Source organism: Gorilla gorilla, chromosome 6 (genome assembly GCF_029281585.2).
Source record: "Gorilla gorilla gorilla isolate KB3781 chromosome 6, NHGRI_mGorGor1-v2.1_pri, whole genome shotgun sequence".
Taxonomy (NCBI): domain Eukaryota; kingdom Metazoa; phylum Chordata; class Mammalia; order Primates; family Hominidae; genus Gorilla; species Gorilla gorilla.
The window spans coordinates 95,336,460-95,359,876 of record NC_073230.2 but is presented as its reverse complement, the minus strand read 5'-3'; the positions used below and the strand labels follow the sequence as shown (position 1 = coordinate 95,359,876).

Sequence of the window (23,417 nt, the reverse complement as noted above, 5' to 3'; positions counted from 1 at the left end):
TTTACTGAGACAGCCACTAGACAAACCCTATTTAAAGCATCTCTATTGGACATTAACAACATGTGAAAAAGGATTAGCACTAATCAGCACAAAAAATTGATGTTGAAAATTTGTCGATTATTTTGCTAATGTTATTTGTCAATGACAACCCTTCCAAGCTTACTTGCAATTTTTAAAAGTGGCCACAATTTATATTTATTAGATTGCAGAAAGCAGTTTTTTTTTAAATAAAATGAATGTAATTTGGTTTCAATGAAGTTATGCAGCCAGGTATGGGAAAATATATTGTATGCAGAGAGATACTACTCTTAAAGAAGGTCATTCCACTCATGAACAAGGCCATAGCAAATGGTATTTTTTGTTTTGTTTTAACTAAAGTCTGGATCGAGTCATTTCTTGGTTTTAACTGTTATAACTGTCAAGAATTTGTCCTACTTCACCTGATGAGTCTTTCAATATTTGAAGAAAGGATTATGTTTACTCTGGGTCTTCCCTTTAGAAACCAAACACCCCCATTATTCACTCCCCACAGATTTTCCGCTAACAGCCTGGAGACTCTCCACATGTGCTTTGATAATTGATATTTCTCTCTAAAATACTCTATGTGTGGACTGACCCATGAAAAGTACAATGTGCTTCTCTCACTCCAGATTCACACAGGGGAACTACTTGCAGATTCCGAGGTCCTATCCCTAGAGATTCAAATTCTATTGATCTGGACAGGGGTCAGGCATCTGCATTTTTCATAAGCTCACAATTTTTTTTTTTCATTCTGTGAAAGGGCATCTGGGTTGAGAATCACCGTCCCAAACCATATTTGGACCATCTTGGCTCTGTGCCATTAAAATTATTTGTTTGTCTTCAAGTGCAGGGCTGTAAATGCTTCCTTGTTAAATTTTGCTTTTTACATTCCAGCATATTCCTTCAGAATGTCAGCCTCTTTTGAATTTCAATACAGTTCTTCACTCTTTCACTATCTTTTACCAAGGACTTTTTCCAAAGTGAAACAAACCTCTGGCATTTCATTAATGTGTTTTGTACATCATTAAGATGTAAGCTTTAGGTCAATAAGAAAATCCTAAAGAATTTAAGTTTGGTGTGTGTGTGTATGTGTATATATATATTATGTTATATATATGTTTATAATTTAAGTTTGGAATATATGTATATATTTCAGATACACTTTTAAAATGAATTTATCCCGCAGCTGAGAGGTTTCTGTATAAGAACCAGGCTGAAAAGATGGATCGATGCCTGTAAATCTCTGATTTTTTGATCAAAACCTTGCCTTGTAGTCCATATTTATATCCACTTTGGCAAGAGCCCCATTGTTACTTTGGAACTGGCCTAGTAGCCTCAATTGCACAACAGCTCTTCGCGCCAATCAAGTTACTTCTAATGTAGTTGTCAAATCAAGATTAATGAAGCATCATTCATTGGGAAGAGTCAATAAGGGCCTGAAGGATTATCATCAAATAGCATTTAGTTAGAGATTCCAGGAATGTAGCTGATTTAGGGCGCAGCACAAAGCCCTTTCTTTCTTCACATCCCAACTTTTCCATCACAATGGGAATTCCCAGAAGTGGCTGGCCTGCACTGGTTTTAAAAGAGGTCCTCTGCAATTCCAATTCCATTATCTCTGCCTTACTGAGGTGAAATTTTGTTTTCAGGGACAGATTAGATCTTTTACTCTTGAAGGAAGCACAAAAAGCATTTTTCTAACATTGTTACAGGGGTAGACTCATTTTTCTTCTTTAATTGGGATTCTAGAGCCACTTACCCCCTGTAGGCTCAGGCTCACTTTACTCTTGGGAACAAATTTCACCCATTAACAGGGACCTATATGTTGTGCCCATAGCTAATCCATTTAGTTTCAGCATCTGGGTCTCCTTCATAATTAAGATTTCTACCCCTTTTTCAGTGAGACAATTGAAAAATTTTTAAAACTCACATTTAAATAAAACTATTCGCAGAGTTTTAGAAAAGCTATTTTTATAAACCAGAATTTAATACCAACACATATAACTGACCAGCAACATGACTTAAAAAAAAAAGACAGCTTGTAATATTTGTACAACTAAGAAGTATTTCAATTAAGGAAACACTTCAGAAGTTGCTAAAATGTGGAGTATGATTAGGTGGGTACATTTTGTATCTGATTTTCTTCTCAAAACCATGAAAACTCTAAAAGCTTCATAGCAAGAACATAAAATGAAAATAAACACTCTACCTGATGGATCAAAATCCGGGAAATAATCTGGGCAGAACTGATAGGACAATACTCCAGCCGGTGTGTCATCCCAGCACAGCCATCCATCCCAGGTGCGATTGCAATATGGACCTGGGCATTTAGAAGGAAATTAATATTGAAGCCTTGTGGATTTAACTAAATGAGAAGATTGATCCCAAGATGATATTACATGTAACTGAGCTCACAACACCAGTCATAACCACCCACATTTCAAACAAGCCAAGTCATTTATTTTGGAAATAAAGTTTCAAACAGCCTTAGCATATCTGTGACCAAATTATCTCATTGGATGACAAGCAGGGTTCTATTTCTACTTTGTAAAAGGTTCCAAAGTTGAGTGTATCAAAAAAGCAAATGCCCCAAAGACTGCAAGACCCTCTCTCAAAAAAAAAAAAAAAAAATTCTACCTAAAACCATGAAGATTTACTTCTATAAAGGTATGTATTCAAAAGAATCAGATCCAGGCTTTCAAGAAAGCTCTCAAAAATTATTTAAAAAATGAAAAGAGCTCTCAGAAAACCCCAAAAATATCAGTTCTGTGTTTTTATTGTCTCATTGGCTTCAACGAAATTGTTTCTCCTTTGGTCAGAGTTATATCTAATGCCTGTTCAGTTCTTGATAAACACTGAAATTACTGCAGACAGAAGAATAATATGTATCTGCCTTTCAGTTGACTTGATGTTTTTGTTTAAAGGAAAATGGTAAAACTAAGAACTACAAACTAAAACCTGAACTATTTGAAAGCAAAGAATGTGCAGTAACAGAGTATATTTTACCATATTTTCCCCTACCAAGTTGGGTTGTCTTAAAATGTACATGGTAGTAGGCCAGATGCAGTGTCTCACGCCTGTAATCCTAGCACTTTGGGAGCCTCTCCTGAGCCCAGGAGTTGGAGACCAGCATGGACAACATGGCAAAACTCCATCTCTACAAAAAAATACAAAAATTTGCTGGGCATGGTGGCATGCACCTGTAGTCCCAACTGCTCAGGAGGCTAAAGTGGGAGGATCGTCCTGGGCGAGAGAGTGAGACCCTGTCTCAAATATATATATATATATATATATATATATATATATATATATATATATATATATATATATATATAGTAAAAGATCTTACTGAATCTTTTCAAATGCCTCAGGGGACAAGTAGAATTTAAAGGGATGTTGCAATGAGCTTGCCCATCACATCTCCCCTTTTGTTTTTCTATGGGTCCTCTACAGCTAATAGAATATGTTTAGACCTGAAAATATCTGGGCAGTCACATACAGCCATTCTAGAGAAGCTGGTAGATAAACAATGTCTGGCTAGGAGGTACCTTTTTGTAATTCTCCTGGAAAGTGGGGCCAGAAAGTGTGGATGAATAGTATGCCAACCAATTGACAGTTAAAGGGAAGATACTACCTAATTAATCCAAGCAAGATAGGGTTTGATAGGGTCCACCTCAGGCAAATTCTCTGCCCTCTATTTTCCAATTCCCTTTCCTGTCATTTTGTACATCCCCTCCCTCACTCGGTCCTTTACTGTTCTGGCTCACCAGGTGTAAATACTGAATTATTGCAGTAATTTTATCATGAGGGCAGATGTTAGCCAAACTGCAGTCAGATGAACTTGGGCAAAGAAATTAGGCATATGCACTGCATGAAATACACAAACATACCATAGTGTGAAAACTGCTGGCATATTAAATTAAAATTATTCAACACATATTTAACCACAAAAGAAAATGTCTGTAATGGTGTTTCAAACATATGTTCATATATATCCTTCTCTTTACCTTCTCCTTGGTATGCGGGTAACTGCTGCATTCGGTCATAGCATTTGTACTGTGCATCCATCATCTTCTTTCGTCCTACGACGTAAAGAAATGGCTCGGGCTCTATTGTTGGATAGGTTTGATTTGAAAAGGCAGGAAGAATTGGGGTTGGGTGCTGTATTAAAAAGAAAAATCAGTTACTTATAGACAGGAGGAATGGGTGAGCACAAATAAATGAGACAATGAAAAAGTTTGAAAACATTTATTTTTGCTCTCTAAGCAATACTTATTCATGGTCTCTATGTACAGTTTTTTCATATATATTACAAAAAATGTTTTTACATTTCATCTACAAATTCTACTGGCACATTTTATATTTGCATTAGTTTCCATTTACTATTGAAAATGGATAACACCTACACACACTCATATACCTCTTTATCAGCTAGGATTGTTTTAACTGTATTATGATTCTAAAGTTTAGAAGTAAACAAAACAAATAATCTAATTTTCAAAAAATACAAATATGAAATCAACTTTGCCTTACTCTTAAGAATCATGAATCATGTTATTAAAAAATAGACATAGTTCAATAAATATGCTTTTTTATTTGATTCTTTCAGCTAAATTTTATTGGTGCTGTGTACACTGCCAGAAATTTATCCATGGAATCATGGAACAAACAAAATATGTTTTCTGCTCCTCATAATTGACCATAATCTCCTTAAATTGGTTTCAACAGCAGATGACCTGTACAGGGCAATTCACGTTCACTAATGAAAAATCAATGTATTTCTTAGATATTTATCTCAGCACATTTGCATTTTGGTACAGATTGACAATAGTTTTTTTCAGTTTCAGTTAATCATCACCATCACAAGCCTCTCTTTTTCAAAGGTAATGTGGGTGTTTGAAAAGATCACTCTGTCACACTGTTCTTCCTAACTTGTGTTTATAAAGATTTCAATTTCTTTTGTGGCTATGACCAATGTTTTTAGTGGTGTTGGAATCTGTGAATTTTTAATATCCATGTTCTGCATAGAGATTTTTTTTCTTTTTTTGAGGAGACCTAAAAGCATCAGCCTGCACTGACTTTCCTCTTTCTAAATTTAGGAATGCTGCTTAATTTCTATCATACCCTTTGAAACTTCAATTCTAAGATTGAAGTTTCTCCAACTGTATTGATGGCAGAAGTGGTGTTATGTACTCTTCTATATGTGCTAGTTTCTAAACAAAACTCATCCCTATTAAGTTGACATGTATATTCCTGGCTCTTCATGGTGAATCCTCACTGTTTTCCTTGTGTGTCATTGTATATGTCCTACATGACAGCACATCACTAACTGCTAAGCTGTCCAGCACAGAATCCAATCAAAATTCAGAGTTTGGAGAGAGTAGGGAGCAAAAACATTCAGGATGGCTACAGATACAAGGTAGAATTTGAATTGAATCTTGAGTGTGGGAAGTTTCTGCATAGGCACAAGGGGGTTCGAGAAGCCTTTTGGGATGGAGGGACCTTTCCCACAAAAGTCTGGAGGTTGGAAATGACATGCATGAGCCACTGTGAGAAAACCATCTTGCCTGAAGGGGAGCATATTTGAGGGTAAGAAGGTCAGGACTTTGCTTTCAAGACTGCATTATCTGAATCTTCAGATAACAAAAAAAGAGTTAAAACTTGTTTTGTCACTTTGAGCAGGTTAGCAACCTCTCACTAGATCTGTTTCCTCAACCTAGGAAACGTAAAATAAGAAGAGCGGTAAGAATAATATTTATCATCTGTCATGTTGTGAGGATGAACAAGACAATAAACACCAAGTGTCAGGGACATGAAAGGTTCAAAACATTTTAGCTAATATTGTTAAAACATGGTATATAACATAATATATATGATAAAGATGTTTTGTAGATTTTTGATCAGCGAAGGTTGTGAAAGGAGAATTTTTAGTAAAATTCATGCAGCAGGCATCAGATGTCCACAGGTTAAAGTTGCGGGGTGGGGTGGGGGCAGCCAGGAAGTTGAAGGCCTGGCTGGACTAGATCAGTCCTTGTTGGAACAAGAAAGTACCACTCTTAGCACCTTCTCAATAATAAAAACATGAAGGCATATTTGAATACAAGGAATGGGAAACAGTAATAGTCAAATAGCCCAGATAATTAGCCTAGATATTTGGGGAAAAAAATAGTTCCCAAGAAAGGGAAGATGCTGGGAAAGGAAAACCTTATTAGGGGGAACTTCTTCCCCTTGGTAAGTAAGTCCTATTTTGGGTTAGATTTGGAGATGGTAGCAAGTCATCCTAGTGGAAATAGCTTGCAAAGAGAAGAGGGTGAATACTTATCATTATTATAACATTACTGTGATAACTTCAAATGGACACCAATTGTGAATAAGGTTGACACTACTCTTTAAACATTTTGTTTATTTCTAATTTTAATGTCTCTTGAATTTAGGTCAGAAGAGAAAGTAATGAACCCATAAAAATGATTATAACTGTGCAAATCCTTTACCAGTGGAGCTGAACACAATTCTTTTGATATATGACACTTTCCCCACTGGTCTTCAGATCAGTCAGCAAATATTGATCAAACTTGATGAGCCCAACATTGTGCCAGATGCTGAGGATACAGTGCTGAATAAAATAAGTGTAGATTGTGCTCTCATAGAGCTTACAGTCTGGCAAGATGGACCAATGCTATAAAATATATTTCTGATACTTGAAATTATGAACAATAAAGAACCATCAGTCATAAAATTCTTAGATATTCCTAATGGAATTGGAACACGATTTGCAAAATTTTTAAAAAAGAGTAATTTGAAGGGATTCCATGTCGAGGTTTCTTTTTACTCAACATTTGTATGAATATATGTGTTTTAAAAACTCAATTACATATCAGGTAACCATCAAAGCAAGAATGGATCATGATGCCTTCACAATAGAGATATTAATTATTGGTTCAGCTTATACATTTATTTTAGATTCTTCTTTTGTGGCTCTAAAATCTTCAGTTAATATGAGAATGATCATTTGATGTATTATTAATTTCTGGACCATTTTCTCACCATCTTCAAATCGAATTAGAAGATGGAACATGATGTCATATATAAATCTTATCTGTCACTTGTATTAGATATGCTAAACACTAGGAAGTATTTTGTTTAAATCTGGCTTTCTTCCCAAAAGTAACATTCTGAATTCTCTTTTTATATGGCTGACAACCAACCAAGAGATCTTCTTGCTCTAGTTGGAAATTCATGGAAACCATAGGCAAATAGTATGTCCGAGGATAACAAGTAGAAAACTCTATGCTTGTATTTTCAATTATATTTTTATTTGCTTTAGTGCAGTTTTAACATCAGTAACAGTGGAAATATGACAATCTGTATACGAGTAGTTATAATTCATGCTGATGAAAGTAGCTTCCATCTTATCATTCTTGCAATATTGAAACAAACTCCAGTGAACTTGTTTGAAGCTGGTTCAGTAGAGATTGTTTCAACACTGAAGGAATGAAAAATTAGAACCTCTGTTGTCAGATGAGCAGTAATAATCTGCATCAGTTCCTGATCTGGTTCATATTTGAGCACTGAAGATGGAATTTTCCCAACAGTAGATGAATGTCTCAGTGGCCTTCTTCCTAAAATAACATACCCATTGGGGCATTACGTTTATACATACAGTCATCCCTTGGTATACTCAGGGGATTGGTTGCAGGACCTCCTGTGGATACCAAAATCTGAGGATGCTTAGGTCCTTCATATAAAATGGTGTAGTATTTGCATATAACCTATGTACATCCTCCTGTATTATTTAAATCATCCCCAGATTATTTATACCTAGTACAATGTAAATATGATGTAAATAGTTGTTATACTGTATTATTTAGGGAATAATAAAAAGAAAAATAGTCTGTATGTTTTCAATACAATTTTTTCCTGAATATTTTCTATCCGAGATTGGTTCAATCTATGGATGTACAACGCATGGATACAGAGGGCTGACTGTATAGATAGATAGATAGATAGATAGATAGATAGATAGATAGATAGACAGATAGATAGATATAAACATATAAATATATGTATATGTATGATTTTATATATATAATATATATATAATTACAATCATGGAATTACTACTGCTTAAAAATAACACATATACAAATTTCATAAAGTTTATTAAATGTTAAACTTTTGCTGATAATTTTATACAAATAAGAATTGCTGGGAAGGTGGTATCATTTTCAGCAATACAGAGACAAAATAAAACCAGTAGTGATTGGATGAAACTACCAAGCAATGTAAGAGGCTTAAAATATCCTACTTATTATAAGTGTTGTGTCTATACTACTTATTTCAGGGGGTTAAATAAAAATATGATTATATGGTCACATCCAGATAGAAATGAGATATTAAGGGCATATTGTTTTTCTGAATAAACATCAGTTTTCAAAGCTTTGCATATAAACCATCTTACATGATTTTTCAACATACAAACAAACAAAACTCTTAATTGTTGTCCCATGTAGCAGTTTAGCTGCCGTATATGTGATGTCACTCCTAAAGGTTCAAGTAAATGGCGTCACACATACGACCACCAAGCTGCCACCAACAGCAGTAGTCAGCAGCCCAAACATCATCAGGTTTTTTCAGTCGACAAATACTTTGAGTGCCTCTCACATGTCAGGCACTCTTCTAGGTTCTGGAAATTCAGCAGTGAACCAAACTGGCAAGCCACCTGCTCTCATAGAGCTTACATTCTTGATTTTATCCACACTAATCATGGAATCCACAGGAAAGGAATCTGATTTGAAATGGTCATATGCTTATGCAATTCCTACTGTGATGTAGGACAGTCAGGTTGCTTTTGGGTTACAGGCAGTTTCTAGAAGTACAGAGACAGTTACAGAGCTGTTCTTCGTGGAACTTTGAGAAATGGTCCATCTCTGCAATAGTTCAAGCCCACTGAGTGTATGGACCCAAGCTGCTGTGCTGAAGGGAGAGCTTCCTATTGATTGCCACATGCAAAACTGCTCTAAAAAGTATGTAAACCTAGAATCCACAAACTGATGCAACCAATGAGATTTTCATGTCACCATCCTTAATGTTGATAATGTATATAATTATTTTTGCTTTTCAGTTACTTACACATTTCAAAATAAGAAAGGACAAAGCACACTGTTGTAAAAAGTGTTAGCCCTGGTTTTCCCAGGTAGGATCAGATGCCTGGCTGGTGTACTGTGTAATTCTACTTACATTATATAAACAACGAAACTGCATATATCATAAATTCAAAGCAAATAGGTGAACATAGATAAGTAAACAAGTAACAATAACACCTGCTCTGAAGAACCTAATTTTTATGTCTTTGTTATTACCATTGGCTTTGTTGTCATCAGCATTGTCACTGGCATCTTTTTCTGAGAGCTCACTGTATACCAACCACTGTTCTAAGCTTACTGTATACCTCGCAGGAGGGAGAGGAATTGAGTGGGTGGTTATGGTTAATGGAAAGAGGCTAATTGAAGGTGGTGACCCAAATTGAGACTTTAAAACCTATATGGAAATCGAGTTGATAGAGTTCAATAGTTAGTGTATTTTCACAACAATCTATTGTCTAAAAAGTAATATTTGGGATTAATTAGGAACATCGTCATTAAAATTTTTTTCTCTGAGAAGTGTCAATGTGAACATAATAAATGTTTTGAAGAAAATGGACATATCAAATTTTGTTTTATGGACAAATCCTCCAAATCAAATATATAATCCAAATACAGAGAGAGAAGCAAATTTCTCTCTGTCACAGCAAAGAGAGCACAAACCCATTTAAGTGCCCTGTTCAGTTATGCTTGCTGGTCAAGAGGTGCCCACAAGCCATAAAATGTTTCTGTCCATGGCTCATGCAAAGATGTGCATTTTTTTCAATATTTAAATTATATACTGCGTTAGTAAAAGTTTTGAATAAAAATGACCTACTTTGCTTTTTGAACACACTACGAGTTTTCTAAAGCCTTTGTAATAAAAAAGGTAATTAGATAATCTTCAAACAATTTTGTTAGTATTTAGTTCTTTCTTTAGTTTTTTTGTCATGTTCAATATAATTATTTATGAAACATGATTATTCAAAAATATTCACTTATACCAGATCACTTAGGATTTCATTTGAGCTATGAAAAATAACAATATCAATAATATATAGCAATATTTTTACATCCATAGAAGACCACATAAGGCCTGGGTATTTACCGGCAAATTAAAATATTCTATTAGTTTCCATAGTAGTCTTGTTTAGTGTTTTTATTATATTTCCAGTGACATAAAGAAACCTGCATTTCCAAATACTAATTACTTTTAGAAAACTTTACTGTAATTTATCTAAAGAAATATTTAATAGGATAAAATGATAAGACAACCTGACAATAAAATAAGTTATACTCATTATCCGAATAGGTGCAAAAGGGTTGCATTAATAGTCTCCCATAAACCATTTATTTGATGTACAATATTACAAAATAAAAATTGCCTTACAAATTAAATTAACATTTATGAAATACTAGCAATATTTTTTTCTTGAATAATATAAAGACAAACAGTTTAGACAGACTTGTAGGCCTATAACTACACATTAATAAACAATGGAAATCCTCAAACCCTATGCAAGCTTTGTGTGGGTCAGTATGACAGTATGAGATATTGAGTGATCTTTGCTGCCAGCTGTAATTTATTAGCAAATGTTACTCTGATGTGATAGAAAGGATAAGAAGCAAGGCAGCTCCACATTGATTTACATAAAATTTACTCATCTCCCTTTCTAGTGCTATTGAAGCTGATGTGATGCTAGGTTAACAATGTTGACACAAATAATAGGCATTGATAGTGTTCTCTAAGATGATTATATTTCTGGTTACTTGCTAAATCTTTTAGGAATAAAACAATATAGAATTACACAAACTGAACATAATTTAAAAGATTGGAGAAAGAGTTATAGAATAATAGTGGTATATAAAGACTTGAAGTTTCCGTAGTCAGTTTTTGATGAAAAATACATTTGAAATCAACAGCCAGACTGAAAGAGTTCAGAAGTTTTAAAAGAACTGAACAGCCCAGATGTTTTAAAAGGATTGAACAGCCTAGAAACTATCATTCAAATCATAGTTTTGAACTAAGATTCAAAACATAGTTTTTTCAACATGAAAATATTTTACCTGAGAATATTATTTACCATCTATGTTAATTTCTAAGATAATATGGAGATGTCTAAAATTAATGCTAAAGTTTTGTAAACAAAACTCAAATTTCTGGGTAGACCATAAACACTAATTTAAATTAGAGACAGTTCAGAGGAGATATTTGTTAACAAAATATTAAGCAAAATAATGGCTTTGAGGAACTTAGTTTCGGCTTCTGGAGACCAATGCCTACCCTTGCAAATACTAATTAAATCACACTCAAAACATTCCTCCTTATTCAGCATTATTCATTAGCATGGCTTTGAATACTTTTGTTTTACTTACATTTAGAAGAAGAAACAGTGCCAAGCACCGGCTTGTAAATGTGAACCTCATTTTTGGTTTTTGAAGATCTCTTTGTCCTAGAAAAATATAAAAGCAACAAAGACTAAAATTAATATATCTCTAATATTGGCTATGGCATTTCATTTTCATTTCTTCTATTTGACTTAAAGAGGATCAACATCCCAAGACACCCTAAAAAACACATGTAAGAAAAAACAGTATGCTTGTGATGCAAATGCAGTGAAGATTCCATTGCTTTTCCTGTCAACTAGATTGTTATACCTGAGGCCCTCCTATTAAGAAATTCTGGCACTACCTTTGCATATTAGGACAGAAATAAAGACATTCCAAGAGAGCAAGAGCAACCCATGTCAGCTTCAATTAACATGTGTCATTAATAGAGCTGCTGAAAATTGCAATGAAGACGTCCACCAAGAAGTCACCTCACTGGACATGAACAAATAAAATCTAGAATTTGTGAAAAATTAATCGTCATGCCCTCTAGGTAGTCTAAGGCCAACTCTAAAAGTAGCCTTATTTAAAGCTTTGAGTAATTTTCTTTCCTATAAATGTTTCTTTAAGCTTCAAGTTGCTAGTAAGAACAAATTTCTTCCATAGCAATGATTGAGCATGTCATTTAACAGCTCACCATTCATACTGAAGAGCATAATCATCCAAACAGGCTGCTTAGTCACAAATATCAAATGCTTTTTCATGGCTCTGCAGATAATTTTACACAAGAAAACTTAACAAAGGGTTAAACATTTGAAATATACATATATTTCTTTTCATCAGTGGGAGTTGTGTGAAACCTACATTCCAACTAGGGGTGAGTGGTTATGATTGTATCTTAACTGGTAAGTTCCTGTTGCACTGTATCTACTGTATTACCTATAGAATTTACCTATCCTTTATCCAGGAGAACTTCCCCAACATAGCAAGACTGGCCAACATGCAAATTCAGGAAATACAGAGAACACCACTAAGATATTTCATGAGAAGATCAACCCCAAGACACATAATCATCAGATTCTTCAAGGTTGAAATGAATGAAAAAATATTAAGGGCAGCCAGAGAGAAAGGCAAAGTAACCTACAAAGCAAAGCCCATCAGACTAACAGAAGACCTCTCAACAGAAACTCTACAAGCTAGAAGAGATTGGAGGCCAATATTCAACATTCTTAAAGAAAAGAATTTTCAACCCAGAATTTAATATTCAGCCAAACTAAGCTTCATAAGTGAAGAAGAAATAAAATCATTTCTGAGCAAGCAAATGCTGAGAGATTTTGTTACCATTTGGTCTGCCTTGCAAGAGCTCCTGAAAGAAGCACTAAATATGGAAAGGAAAAACCAGTACCAGCCACTGCAAAAACACACCAAAATATAAAACCAATGGCACTATGAAGAAACTGCATCAACTGTTGTGCAAAATACCCAGATAGCATCATGATGATGGATCAAATTCACACATAAGAATGCTAACCTTAAATGTAAATGGACTAAATGCCCCAATTAAAAGATACAGACTGGCAAATTGAATAAAAAGTCAGGACCCATTGATGTGCTATATTCAGGAGATCCATTTCATGTGCAAAGACACACATAGGTTCAAAACAAAGGGATGGAGGAAAATTTACCAAGCAAATGGAAAGCAAAAAAAAAAAAAAAAAAAAAAAAAAGCATGGGTTGCAATCCTAGTCTCTGACAAAACAGACTTTAAACCAACAAGATAAAAAAAAAGACAAAGAAGGCCTTGCATAATGGTAAAGGGAACAGTTCAACAAGAGCTAACTACTCTAAATATATATGCACCCTATACAGGAGCACCCAGATTCATAAAATAAGTTCTTAGAGACTTACAAAGATACTCAGACTCCCACACAATAATAGTGGGAGACTTTAACATTCTACTACCAATATTAGAGAGATCAATGAGACAGAAAATTAGCAAGGATATTCAGGGCTTGAACTCAGCTCTGTATCAAGTGGACCTAATAGACATCTACAGAACTCTCCAACCCAAATCAACAGAATATACATTCTTCTCAGTGCCACATGGAACTTATTCTAAAATCGACCACATAATTGGAAGTAAAACATTCCTCAGCAAAAGCAAAAGAATTAAAATCATAACAAACAGTCTCTCAGACCACAATGCAATCAAATTAGAACTCAGGACTAAAAAACACATTCAAAACCACACAATTACACGGAAACTGAACAACCTGCTCCCAAGTGACTCCTGGGTAAATAATGAAATTCAGGCAGAAATCAAGAAGTTCTTGGAAACCAATGAGAACAAAGAGACAATGTACCAGAATCTCTGGGACACAGTTAAAGTAGTGTTAAGAGGGAAATTTATAGCACTAAATGCACACATCACAAAGCTGCAAAGATCTCAAATCGACACCCTAACATCACAATTAAAAGAGCTAGAGAGGCAAAAGCAAACTAATCCAAAAGCTAGCATAAAACAAGAAATAACTAAGAGCAGAGCAGAATTGAAGGACATAGAAACCCAAAAAACCCTCCAAAAAATCAATAAAACCAGGAGCTGGTTTTTAAAAAAAATTTAAAAAATAGATAAGCCACTAGCTAGACTAATAAAGAAGAAAAGAGAGAAGCACCAAATAGACACAATAAAATATGAAAAAGGGGGTATCATCACCGACCCCACAGAAATACAAATTACCATCAGAGAATACTATAAACACCTCTACACAAATAAACTAGAAAATCTAGAAGAAATTGATAAATTCCTGGTAACCTCCCAAGACTAAACCAGGAAGAAGTTAGAGCCCTGAATAGACCAATAGCAAGTTCTGAAATTGAGGCAGTAATTAATGGCCTACCAACCAAAAAATGTCCAGGACCAAATGGATCCACAGCTGAATTCTACCAGAGTTACAAAGAGGAGCTGGTACCATTTCTTCTGAAACTATTCTGAAGAATTGAAAAGGAGGGACTCCTCCCTAACTCATTTTATGAGGCCAGCATCATCCTGATAACAAATCCGGGCAGAGACACAACAAAAGAAGAAAACTTCAGGCCAATATCCCTGATGAGCATTGATGCAAAAATCCTCAATAAAATACTGGCAAACTGAATCCAGCAGGACATCAAAAAACGTATCCACCATGATCAAGTCGGCTTCATCCTGAGATGCAAGTCTGGTTCAACATATGCAAATCAATAAATGTAATCCGTCACATAAACAGAACCCAAGACAAAAACCACATGATTATCTCAATAGATGCAGAAAAGGCCTTTGATAAAAGTCAACATCCTTTTATGTTAAAAACTTCAATAGACTAGGTATTGATGGAACATATCTCAAAATAAGAGCTATTTATGACAAATCCACAGCCAATATCACACTGAATGGGGAAAACTGAAAGCATTCCCTTTGAAAACCAGCATAGACAAGAATACCCTCTCTCACTGCTCCTATTCAACATGGTATTGGAAATTCTGGCCAGGACAATAATCAGGCAAGAGAAATAAATGAAGGGTATTCAAATAGGAATAGAGGAAGTCAAATTGTCTGTGTTTGCAGACAACATGGTTTTATATTTAGAATACCCCATCATCTCAGCCCCAAAACTCCTTAAGCTGAGAAGTAACTTCAGCAAAGTCGCAGGATACAAAATAAATGTGCAAAAATTACAAGCATTCCTTTAATCCAACAATAGACAAGCAGAGAGCCAAATCACAAATTAACTCCAATTCACAATCATTACAAAGAGAATAAAATACCCAGGAATGCAGCTAAAGAGGGATGTGAAGGACCTCTTCAAGAAGAACTACAAATCACTACTCAAGGAAATAAGAGATTGCACAAACAAATGGAAGAACATTCCATCCTCATGGATAGGAAGAATCGATATCGTGAAAATGGCCATACTGCTCAAAGTAATTTATAGATTCAGTGCTATTCCCATCAAACTACCATTGACATTTTTCAGAGAATTAGAAAAAACTACTTTAAATTTCGTATGGGATCAAAAAAGAACCTGTATAGCCAAGACAGTCCTAAGCAAAAAGAACAAAGCTGGAAGCATCACACTACCTGACTTCAAACTATGCTATAAGGCTACAGTAACCAAAACAGCATGGCACTGGTACCAAAACAGACATATAGACCAATGGAACAGAACAGAGACCTCAGAAATAACACCACACATCTACAACTATCTGATCTTCAACAAACCCGACTAATACAAGCAATGGGGAAAGGATTTCCTATTAAATAAATGGTGCTGGGAAAACTAGCTAGCCATATGCAGAAAACTAAAAATGGACCTCTTCCTTACACCTTATACAAAAATTAACTCAAGATGGATTAAATTCTTAAATAAAAACCACAAACCGTAAAAACTCTAGAAGAAAACCTAGGCAATACCATTCAGGACATAGACATGGGCAAAGACTTCATGACAAAAATGCCAAAAGCAATTGCAACAAAAGTCAAAATTGACAAATGGGATCTAACTAAACTAAAGAACTTCTGTGCAGCAGAAGAAACTATCATCAGAGTGAACCAGCAATCTACAGAATGGGAGAAAATTTTTGCAATCTACCTAACTGACAAAGGTCTAATATCCAAAATTTACAAGGAATTTAAACAAATTTACAAGAAGAAAGCAAACAACCCCATCAAAATTGGGCACTTCTCAAAAGAAGACATTTACACAGCCAACAAACATATGAAATAAAGCTCAACATCACTGATCATTACAGAAATGTAAATCAAAACCACAGTGAGATACCATGTCACACCGGTCAGAATGGTGATTATTAAAAAGTCAAGAAGCCATAGATGCTGGTGAGGCTGTGGAGAACGAGGAATGCTTTTATACTGTTGGTGGGAATGTAAATTAGTTCAATCATTGTAGAAGATAGTATGGCAATTCCTCAAGGATCTAGAACCAGAAATACCATTTGACCCAGCAATTCCATTACTGGGTATATACCCAAAGGAATGCAAATCATTCAACTATAAAGACACATGCACACATATGTTTATTGCAGCACTATTTATGATAACAATGTCATGGAACCAACCCAAATGCCCATCAATGATAGACCGTATAAAGAAAATGTGGTACATATACACAATGGAATACTATGCAGCCACAAAAAGGAATGAGCTCATATCCCTGCAAAGGATGAAGCTGAAAGCCATCATCCTCAGCAAACTAACACAGGAACAGAAAACCAGACACCACATGTTCTCACTCATAAGTGGGAGTTGAACAATGAGAACAAATGAACACAGAGAGGGGAAAAACACACACCAAGGCCTGTTGGTGGGTGGGGTGCGAAAGGAGGAAACTTAGAGGACAGGTCAATAGGTGTAAAAATTTTATTTTTAAAAAAGAAAAAAAATAAAATATGCACTCACATATTTAAAAAAACAAAAATACTAAAAAAAAAAGTATTTACAGATTTTTCCAGATATAAATTACTGTCTACAATGTATGCCTATTATACTTGTCCCCAAAAGGGTAAATTCTATTCAGTTTACCTATTGGCATAACAGGAAATTGAGAATGTAAATTATAATTTTGAAACGTCATTTTATATGTCGATCATTATTCATTGTTTCTGATTTATTTCAAGTCCACTCAGTAAATTAGAAGTGTACACGCACACACGTATTAAGTGCTGAGGCACTACACGAAATGTAAATATGAGCTGGATGAGATATGATTCCAGTATAAGAAGTTGAGCATCTGAGTAGGGAAGGGTATAAATGATATAAGATGTGGCAAAATAACTCAAATGCAGACTGGGTAAAAGGTTCAATGGAATTGCAAAAATATAGGGCCTTATAAGATGGTTATATAATTTTTGATTGGGGGATCAGGGAGGGAATTATATTTTGAGATAAAATTTGAAAACCTGTATAGGGTTTTGAAAAGCAAAGACCTCCTAGTCAGAGAAAGCACATAAAAACAACATATGGATCTAGGAAAACTTAGGATAACTAAAGAATAATGAATATAATGATTTAATTTAGCTGGAGCATAAAGCCTCTTAGGAAGTGGAAATTAGGCTGAAAAAGTAGGTTTTGAGTGCTTAGGAAATTTATTACCCAAACTACCCATTTGGCATTCTGTGTATTTCTATGTATTTTCATCTACATAAATACACATCCTAACAACCTTATCTAATGCTAAACGCTTTCAGATAAGAATTATTTTTTAGATAGCTATATATCTCTGGCACATCACAAAATTGCATACACATGTTTATTATTATTGATAATGATGGTGGCTTGTGATCTAATGAGTTAAATAAAACATGGAATTCTGATTTTTTACAACTGTATCCTCACCACACCACCACATTGGCAAATCTAAATGTATTATTTTCTCTGTCCATTTTCTTGCATTTCTCATATCAGTGTCTTCCACAATTATCCATGAATTGCATGAATGAGAAAGTCGGGATCATTCCTGATTCCACTCACTTCTTCATTCCAAGCTTCTAGTCTCTAGGACTCTCTGATTCCATCTGCATTTTGGGATCTTTTCAAACATGTCCATACTATCTACTACCTTAGTGCAGGTCACCATCTTTCTCTTCAGTTCCCTGGCAACAGCCTCTAGACCAGTTTCCCTGCTTCAAGTTGTAATCCCTCCAACTCGTGTTCTATATTAAAATGAGTGCAATTTTACTCTTCTTTAGCAATTCCCTACAAACTTTAAGTAAGTGCAAAGAACCATTGGCTAGGAATACAATACAAGACCCCCTTAAAGTAACAAGCACCAGTGTGATCATGAAGAGAAATAGAGAAAAATTAAAATTGTCTCTTAGATTTGTGGCTTGCTAAAAGGACAGATAAGAAATTCAGGAGAGGAAAGTAGGTGGAGGAGGCAAACTTTTAATTTGTGTCTTTCTTGTTGATTGGGAATATACCACCTCCATATATTGGGTGAGACTTATTTCCTGGTGTGAAAGTTAGAGTTTTTGAGATGTATACACACTTGTGAAACTGACACAGTTTTCTTTGTCTACATCTTGCATTTTACAAAGTACAAAGAAGTCATAGACATACATTAAATTCCTAAAGGTGACTGCTCATGATTGTCCTGTAATGTAGCCTCTGAGAGAAGAAGGATATGTAGAACACCACGGGTGGTGCCAGAATTAAAAGCCAAATCTCCTCTTGACAGGATCCTACTCATTAATTCCAAATGTGAGAGCTAATATGGCGAGAAACCAGCTTCTTTATGAAGGTGAATATGTGGTGATTGGATGGTTAATTGATAGTACATAATACCATCCATGTCATGTATTTGATATTTTGCAATGTAGAAGTTGCTGTTTGACTCAACAGTGTTATTAAAATGAGGAGCATTGGAGGCAATGGGAGACTTGTCACTTTAAGGTAAATGAGCTGCACAGTCATCTTGCTGTAGAAAAGGGGACCCCCATGGTCTTAAATCCCCACACATGACATTTACACATGTATCACAAACAGCTTATGAGAACAAAAATAGTATGAAAACAGATCTGAGAGTGAATATTCGGAAACAACAGAGGGGATTTAGATAAGAAACAATTTCTTTTGTTTTGCCTATTAATTGAAGAGGTCTTAATTTTAAAGACTTGCATTATTTGGAACTATAACAAATGCCTCATGCCCAAACTATAGTAGATCTCTGCTCACCAAGCCTGCCTCTAGTCAGAAAAGTTGCACTGCAGTTGTCCTGGGTTAAACAATGCCTTGTAGATATATGGTTTTTTGAAAAAAAGCACTTTATGGTGACTCCTGAAGAGGCGAGAAGAAAACATATACAGGTAGAGCTGTGAAGAAAGGAGGTGCTTTATCAGTTTCAGAGAGAAAAGCAGGCAAGGAAGAGTAGAATCAGGCTGAAGAACGAGATAATTTCTGTTTCCTGAGATTATTAGAAGGAAGAAAAGAATGGGAGAGAGAGTTAATGAGAGTGATAAGTGTGGAAAATCCGGGATGAACTGACAGAGGCCAATGGCTTAGTTGAAGAGATGATTAGAAGACAGAATGAAAGGATGGATAGATTGGGGGTGGAATCTAGACACTGATTAGTGTAGGATTTAAAACAGGCAAGATTCAAGGTGATATTGTTATGTTCACAGTTCAGTGACCTTCAGGAGAATAGCTGACCTGAGCCTTAGAGAGTGAAACCTGGACCCAGGTAGAAAGGACAGTATCACCAAACAGCAGTTAGTGGGTATGAAATACACCTTGAGAACTTTCAAATTGGAATGGAAATAGGTGATACAGCAGACCTGCAACCAGAAAATCATCTGGTACACCAGGAAGATCACTCAAAGAAAATCAAAACAAAGTTTAACTTTGACATAAGATTATTTGTTTACTTGCTTCTTGATGAATTACCATTTCCATAGCAAGGACTTTGTTCACTCTTGCAACCCAAGAACCTAGAGAAGAGCCTGGAACATAGTAAATGCTAGTAAATCTTGGTTGCTTGGTTTAAGGGATAATTTAGGGACAGAACCTAAGGAATGTCAATCTATAATTTAGTAAGACAGGAAGCATTGTTCTTTACTTAAAGTGCCCTACTCGTGGAGCCAAAAAATTCTAATTTCTGCTTCTCCCTTTATTATTATTATTTTTGAACAAAGAGCTTCACTTTTATACCAGCTTCTTATCTATAGAATGACTACTTAGTCATGCCCTCCTTGAATAGGAGAAGTATACAAGACCTGTCTCAGTAATCTGGCTCCTTAGGGTAATGATTTCCAACATATCTTTTAACCACTTTTTTCAAACAAAAACCTGGACAGGAGCCCCATCCTGCCAGAGTCAATGGGGACCCTAAACCAGATCAATGTGGAGCCTAAAAATCTGATTGTTGTGGCTGATTTAGAACATGCAAATGAAGAAACCATTGTAAGAGGTTCAGTTACTGGTGGGACAACCGAATCTACACTGGTTTGTATCCACAAATGGGCACTTGCCACTAATCTTCTCTCCAGAAAATTGCATCCTGGGGTGGCAAAAGTGGGTGGATCAGTGGGAATCATTTATTCTGTGAATAAATAAAATGAAAATCAGTAAATCAATGATAATGATTGAACAGAATGTCTTCATGTAAGGGGAACAAATTTACTTGAAAAGCAAAGTTAAATTATCTTTATTTTTTGTGGAAAGAGTACAAAATGTCAATGTCTGAAAATAATGTGTCTATTCTTATAGATCGGCATTTCCAAAAGCATGTTCCATAGAAGAGCAGCAATCCCATGAGAAGCAGCATAAAATAAAGTTTCCATGTCCAAATAAGTTTAGGAAATTAAGTCTTTCCTATTCTCTCAGAGATTTACTATAGACATTAGCACTTTAAAGACTCTAATTTTTCTGTAGGAAAAAGACCCCTTTGATGTTAACTCTTCATTTCCCAAACCTGATTGACCATGAAACACTTTTATGTTGTGATAACAATTAATAACCCATCTATAGAATATCCTTTGGAAAATGCTCTTTTAGCTCAATGGCAATTTCTAAACCACTCTAGTTGATTAAGCCTGCAAGTCATGAGAACAAGCTGCCCTTTCACTTATAACTTTCTCTCTTTCCCCTTCATGAAGCAAAAGTGGAATTTCTGAGGCCTTCAACATTCTCTAGCCTTGGTACAAAGCCCAGTACTATAATGGGCATCTCACAGGCAATTATTCCTTTGGAGCAGTATTTGTCAAGAACCTTTCCACCAATATCTTGGCTATGAGAACAAGGAGTAGGATGAGGAATGTGGGCAAAGAGTAGTGAAAAGGAACATGACTTATCTCAAAACAGCTATGAGCTGTTGTCACCCAAGGCCTAGAATCTTTTCAAATATAAAATTTGGCATTTCTTTCTAGACAATTCTATTTAATATGTTTCTGTAGATGCAGTCTAAGTGAATAAGCAAATGAATTTTGTGAAACCACAGGATAGGCTGGTTTGTTGCCACAGCAAAGCCTTCTGTTTGGATAACTCCTTGATTATGTAACCTATTTGAAAATCATTCTTCATTATTACAGGAACTAACTTGCCAAGGCATAATATGGCCATAAACCCAATTTATGTTGCCACATAAAGCAAAACAGAGTGCCTTCCTACTCTCCTCATGAGTTTAAAATGTCTATCTAAATCCAGGCTCCAAGTCTAGCTGGTAGAAAGACTTGGCACTTTCTGCATTGGAGAGCTGTTCTGGGTAAACAGCGTGACACACAATGTAAGAGAAATAATTCAGATGATAGGGGAAACAGAATAAAAATGATGTCATATTGAAAGAAATAAGACTTTTTCTTTTACTCATGTCAATGACCTGACTCAGCTATGTATTTTTACATCATCATGCTAACTTAGCTCTTATTGAGCACATTGAGCTCTTATAAACTTAACCACTTTGTAGCTTGCATTATGTGTATACATCATCTAATTAGCATTTAATAGTTACTGTGTTTTCAGTACCATCCTAGATTCTTACATTCATGTTCTTTGATTTAGTTCTTAAGACAAAATGTTGTAGATTCTCCTTTTACACTTAGTTTGTGGATGAGCAACTCAAAGCTCAAGGAGATTAGGAGATTAGGTTAGTTTCCAGTCATGAAGTTACTGAGTGGACAAATCAGGTGTTCTGACTCCTAGTCCTGTGCCCTCAGAGTGGTCTCTCCAACCACCAAGCTATTTCTGTTTTAACAATATCCCTGACTACAACCAGCCCAGGGCTTTCCATATCATACTTGTTCAATACATGTGTTTTGAGGGTACAAATGAGGAGAAGATCTAACAGCATGTCCTTCATATCTTTTCAGTTTCCATGGAGAACCCAGTCTCAAATCACTCTTGATCTCTATTATATCTATTTATCAACTCATATGTTATCTTCACTGTTATTTTTAGGCACATAGATGATGTTTTTATTATCACTGCCTAGAAGTTCAAAGACCAAAAGCCCACAGCCCAGAAATCCCTGGTAGGAATAATCCAGCATGGATATATATTTCCAGCTATTAAGGGGAAATGGCTAGAAAGCACATTTCTAGTCCAAGATGCTAGCCTAACCCTGGTGGAAATGGTGTAAACTACTTGACAAATTTTGAAAAGTTACTGGTCACATTTTTGTCAGAATTTCTACTCTAAGACCCATCTCCTTAAGTGACTTTAATTATACTTGCTAATGGGAAAGAAAACAATGATATAAGATGTAAAATGAAGCAATGATGTATACTAGTTTGGTGGAAGTTTTCACAAATAAGTAGACTTTACTTCGAATTTGAGTACCACATCCTGTGTAACAGAGTGGTTAAATACAAGACTCAACACAAAGCCTTGCACATAGTAAGTGCTCAATAAGCATTCATTGAATGAACAGATACATGACATCTAAGTAGTTGGTCAGGCAACATTAATAAACAAGGAGATCTTAGAGAAATGGTTCAGAATTGTGTGCAGTTCAGAATTGTGCCATTACTCAAATGGCTATTATTAATGGATAATTGGATATGATCTGTCTAATTAAAACTAATTTAAGAAAAGGGCATTGTAACCTCACGTATACTTTATAGTATCGGAACTCTAATAACAGCCATGATAAAGGGGAGATAGAAATTGTTTGATTCAAATCAATTTAATTAAAAATACATCATGCATTTATTAGATGTGTTTCAATGCTTTCTTAAGATAAAGCTGAACTTCGATATGTGAGAGATTGGGAGAAAAATAATCCAATCTAAAGGATAAGCATGAAGATACTGGAATCACTAAGCATACTGAAGAAATCTTAAGTGGGCTAATTCCAAAATCTGTGTTCTTAGTCACTACATATAGACTGTCAATATATGAAGAATAAAGTAAACTCAGTTTTGGACAAATGGAAATTGAATTATCAGAAGGGTCTTCTATTTTGA

At 35.2% G+C, this 23,417-nt stretch overlaps 1 protein-coding gene across 1 annotated transcript in view; it reads right to left on the bottom strand.

Moving 5' to 3' along the window:
* CALCR (calcitonin receptor) overlaps nt 1-23,417 on the bottom strand; it is a 152,434-nt gene that overhangs the window by 50,678 nt on the left and 78,339 nt on the right. The window contains exons 2-4 of the mRNA XM_004045752.5: nt 11,517-11,593; nt 4,029-4,182; nt 2,231-2,341 (exon numbers count right to left, since the gene is read on the bottom strand). Coding sequence (XP_004045800.3) covers nt 2,231-2,341; nt 4,029-4,182; nt 11,517-11,567 — 316 coding nt within the window. The 5' untranslated portion in view covers nt 11,568-11,593. The remainder of the gene's footprint in view (nt 1-2,230; nt 2,342-4,028; nt 4,183-11,516; nt 11,594-23,417) is intronic.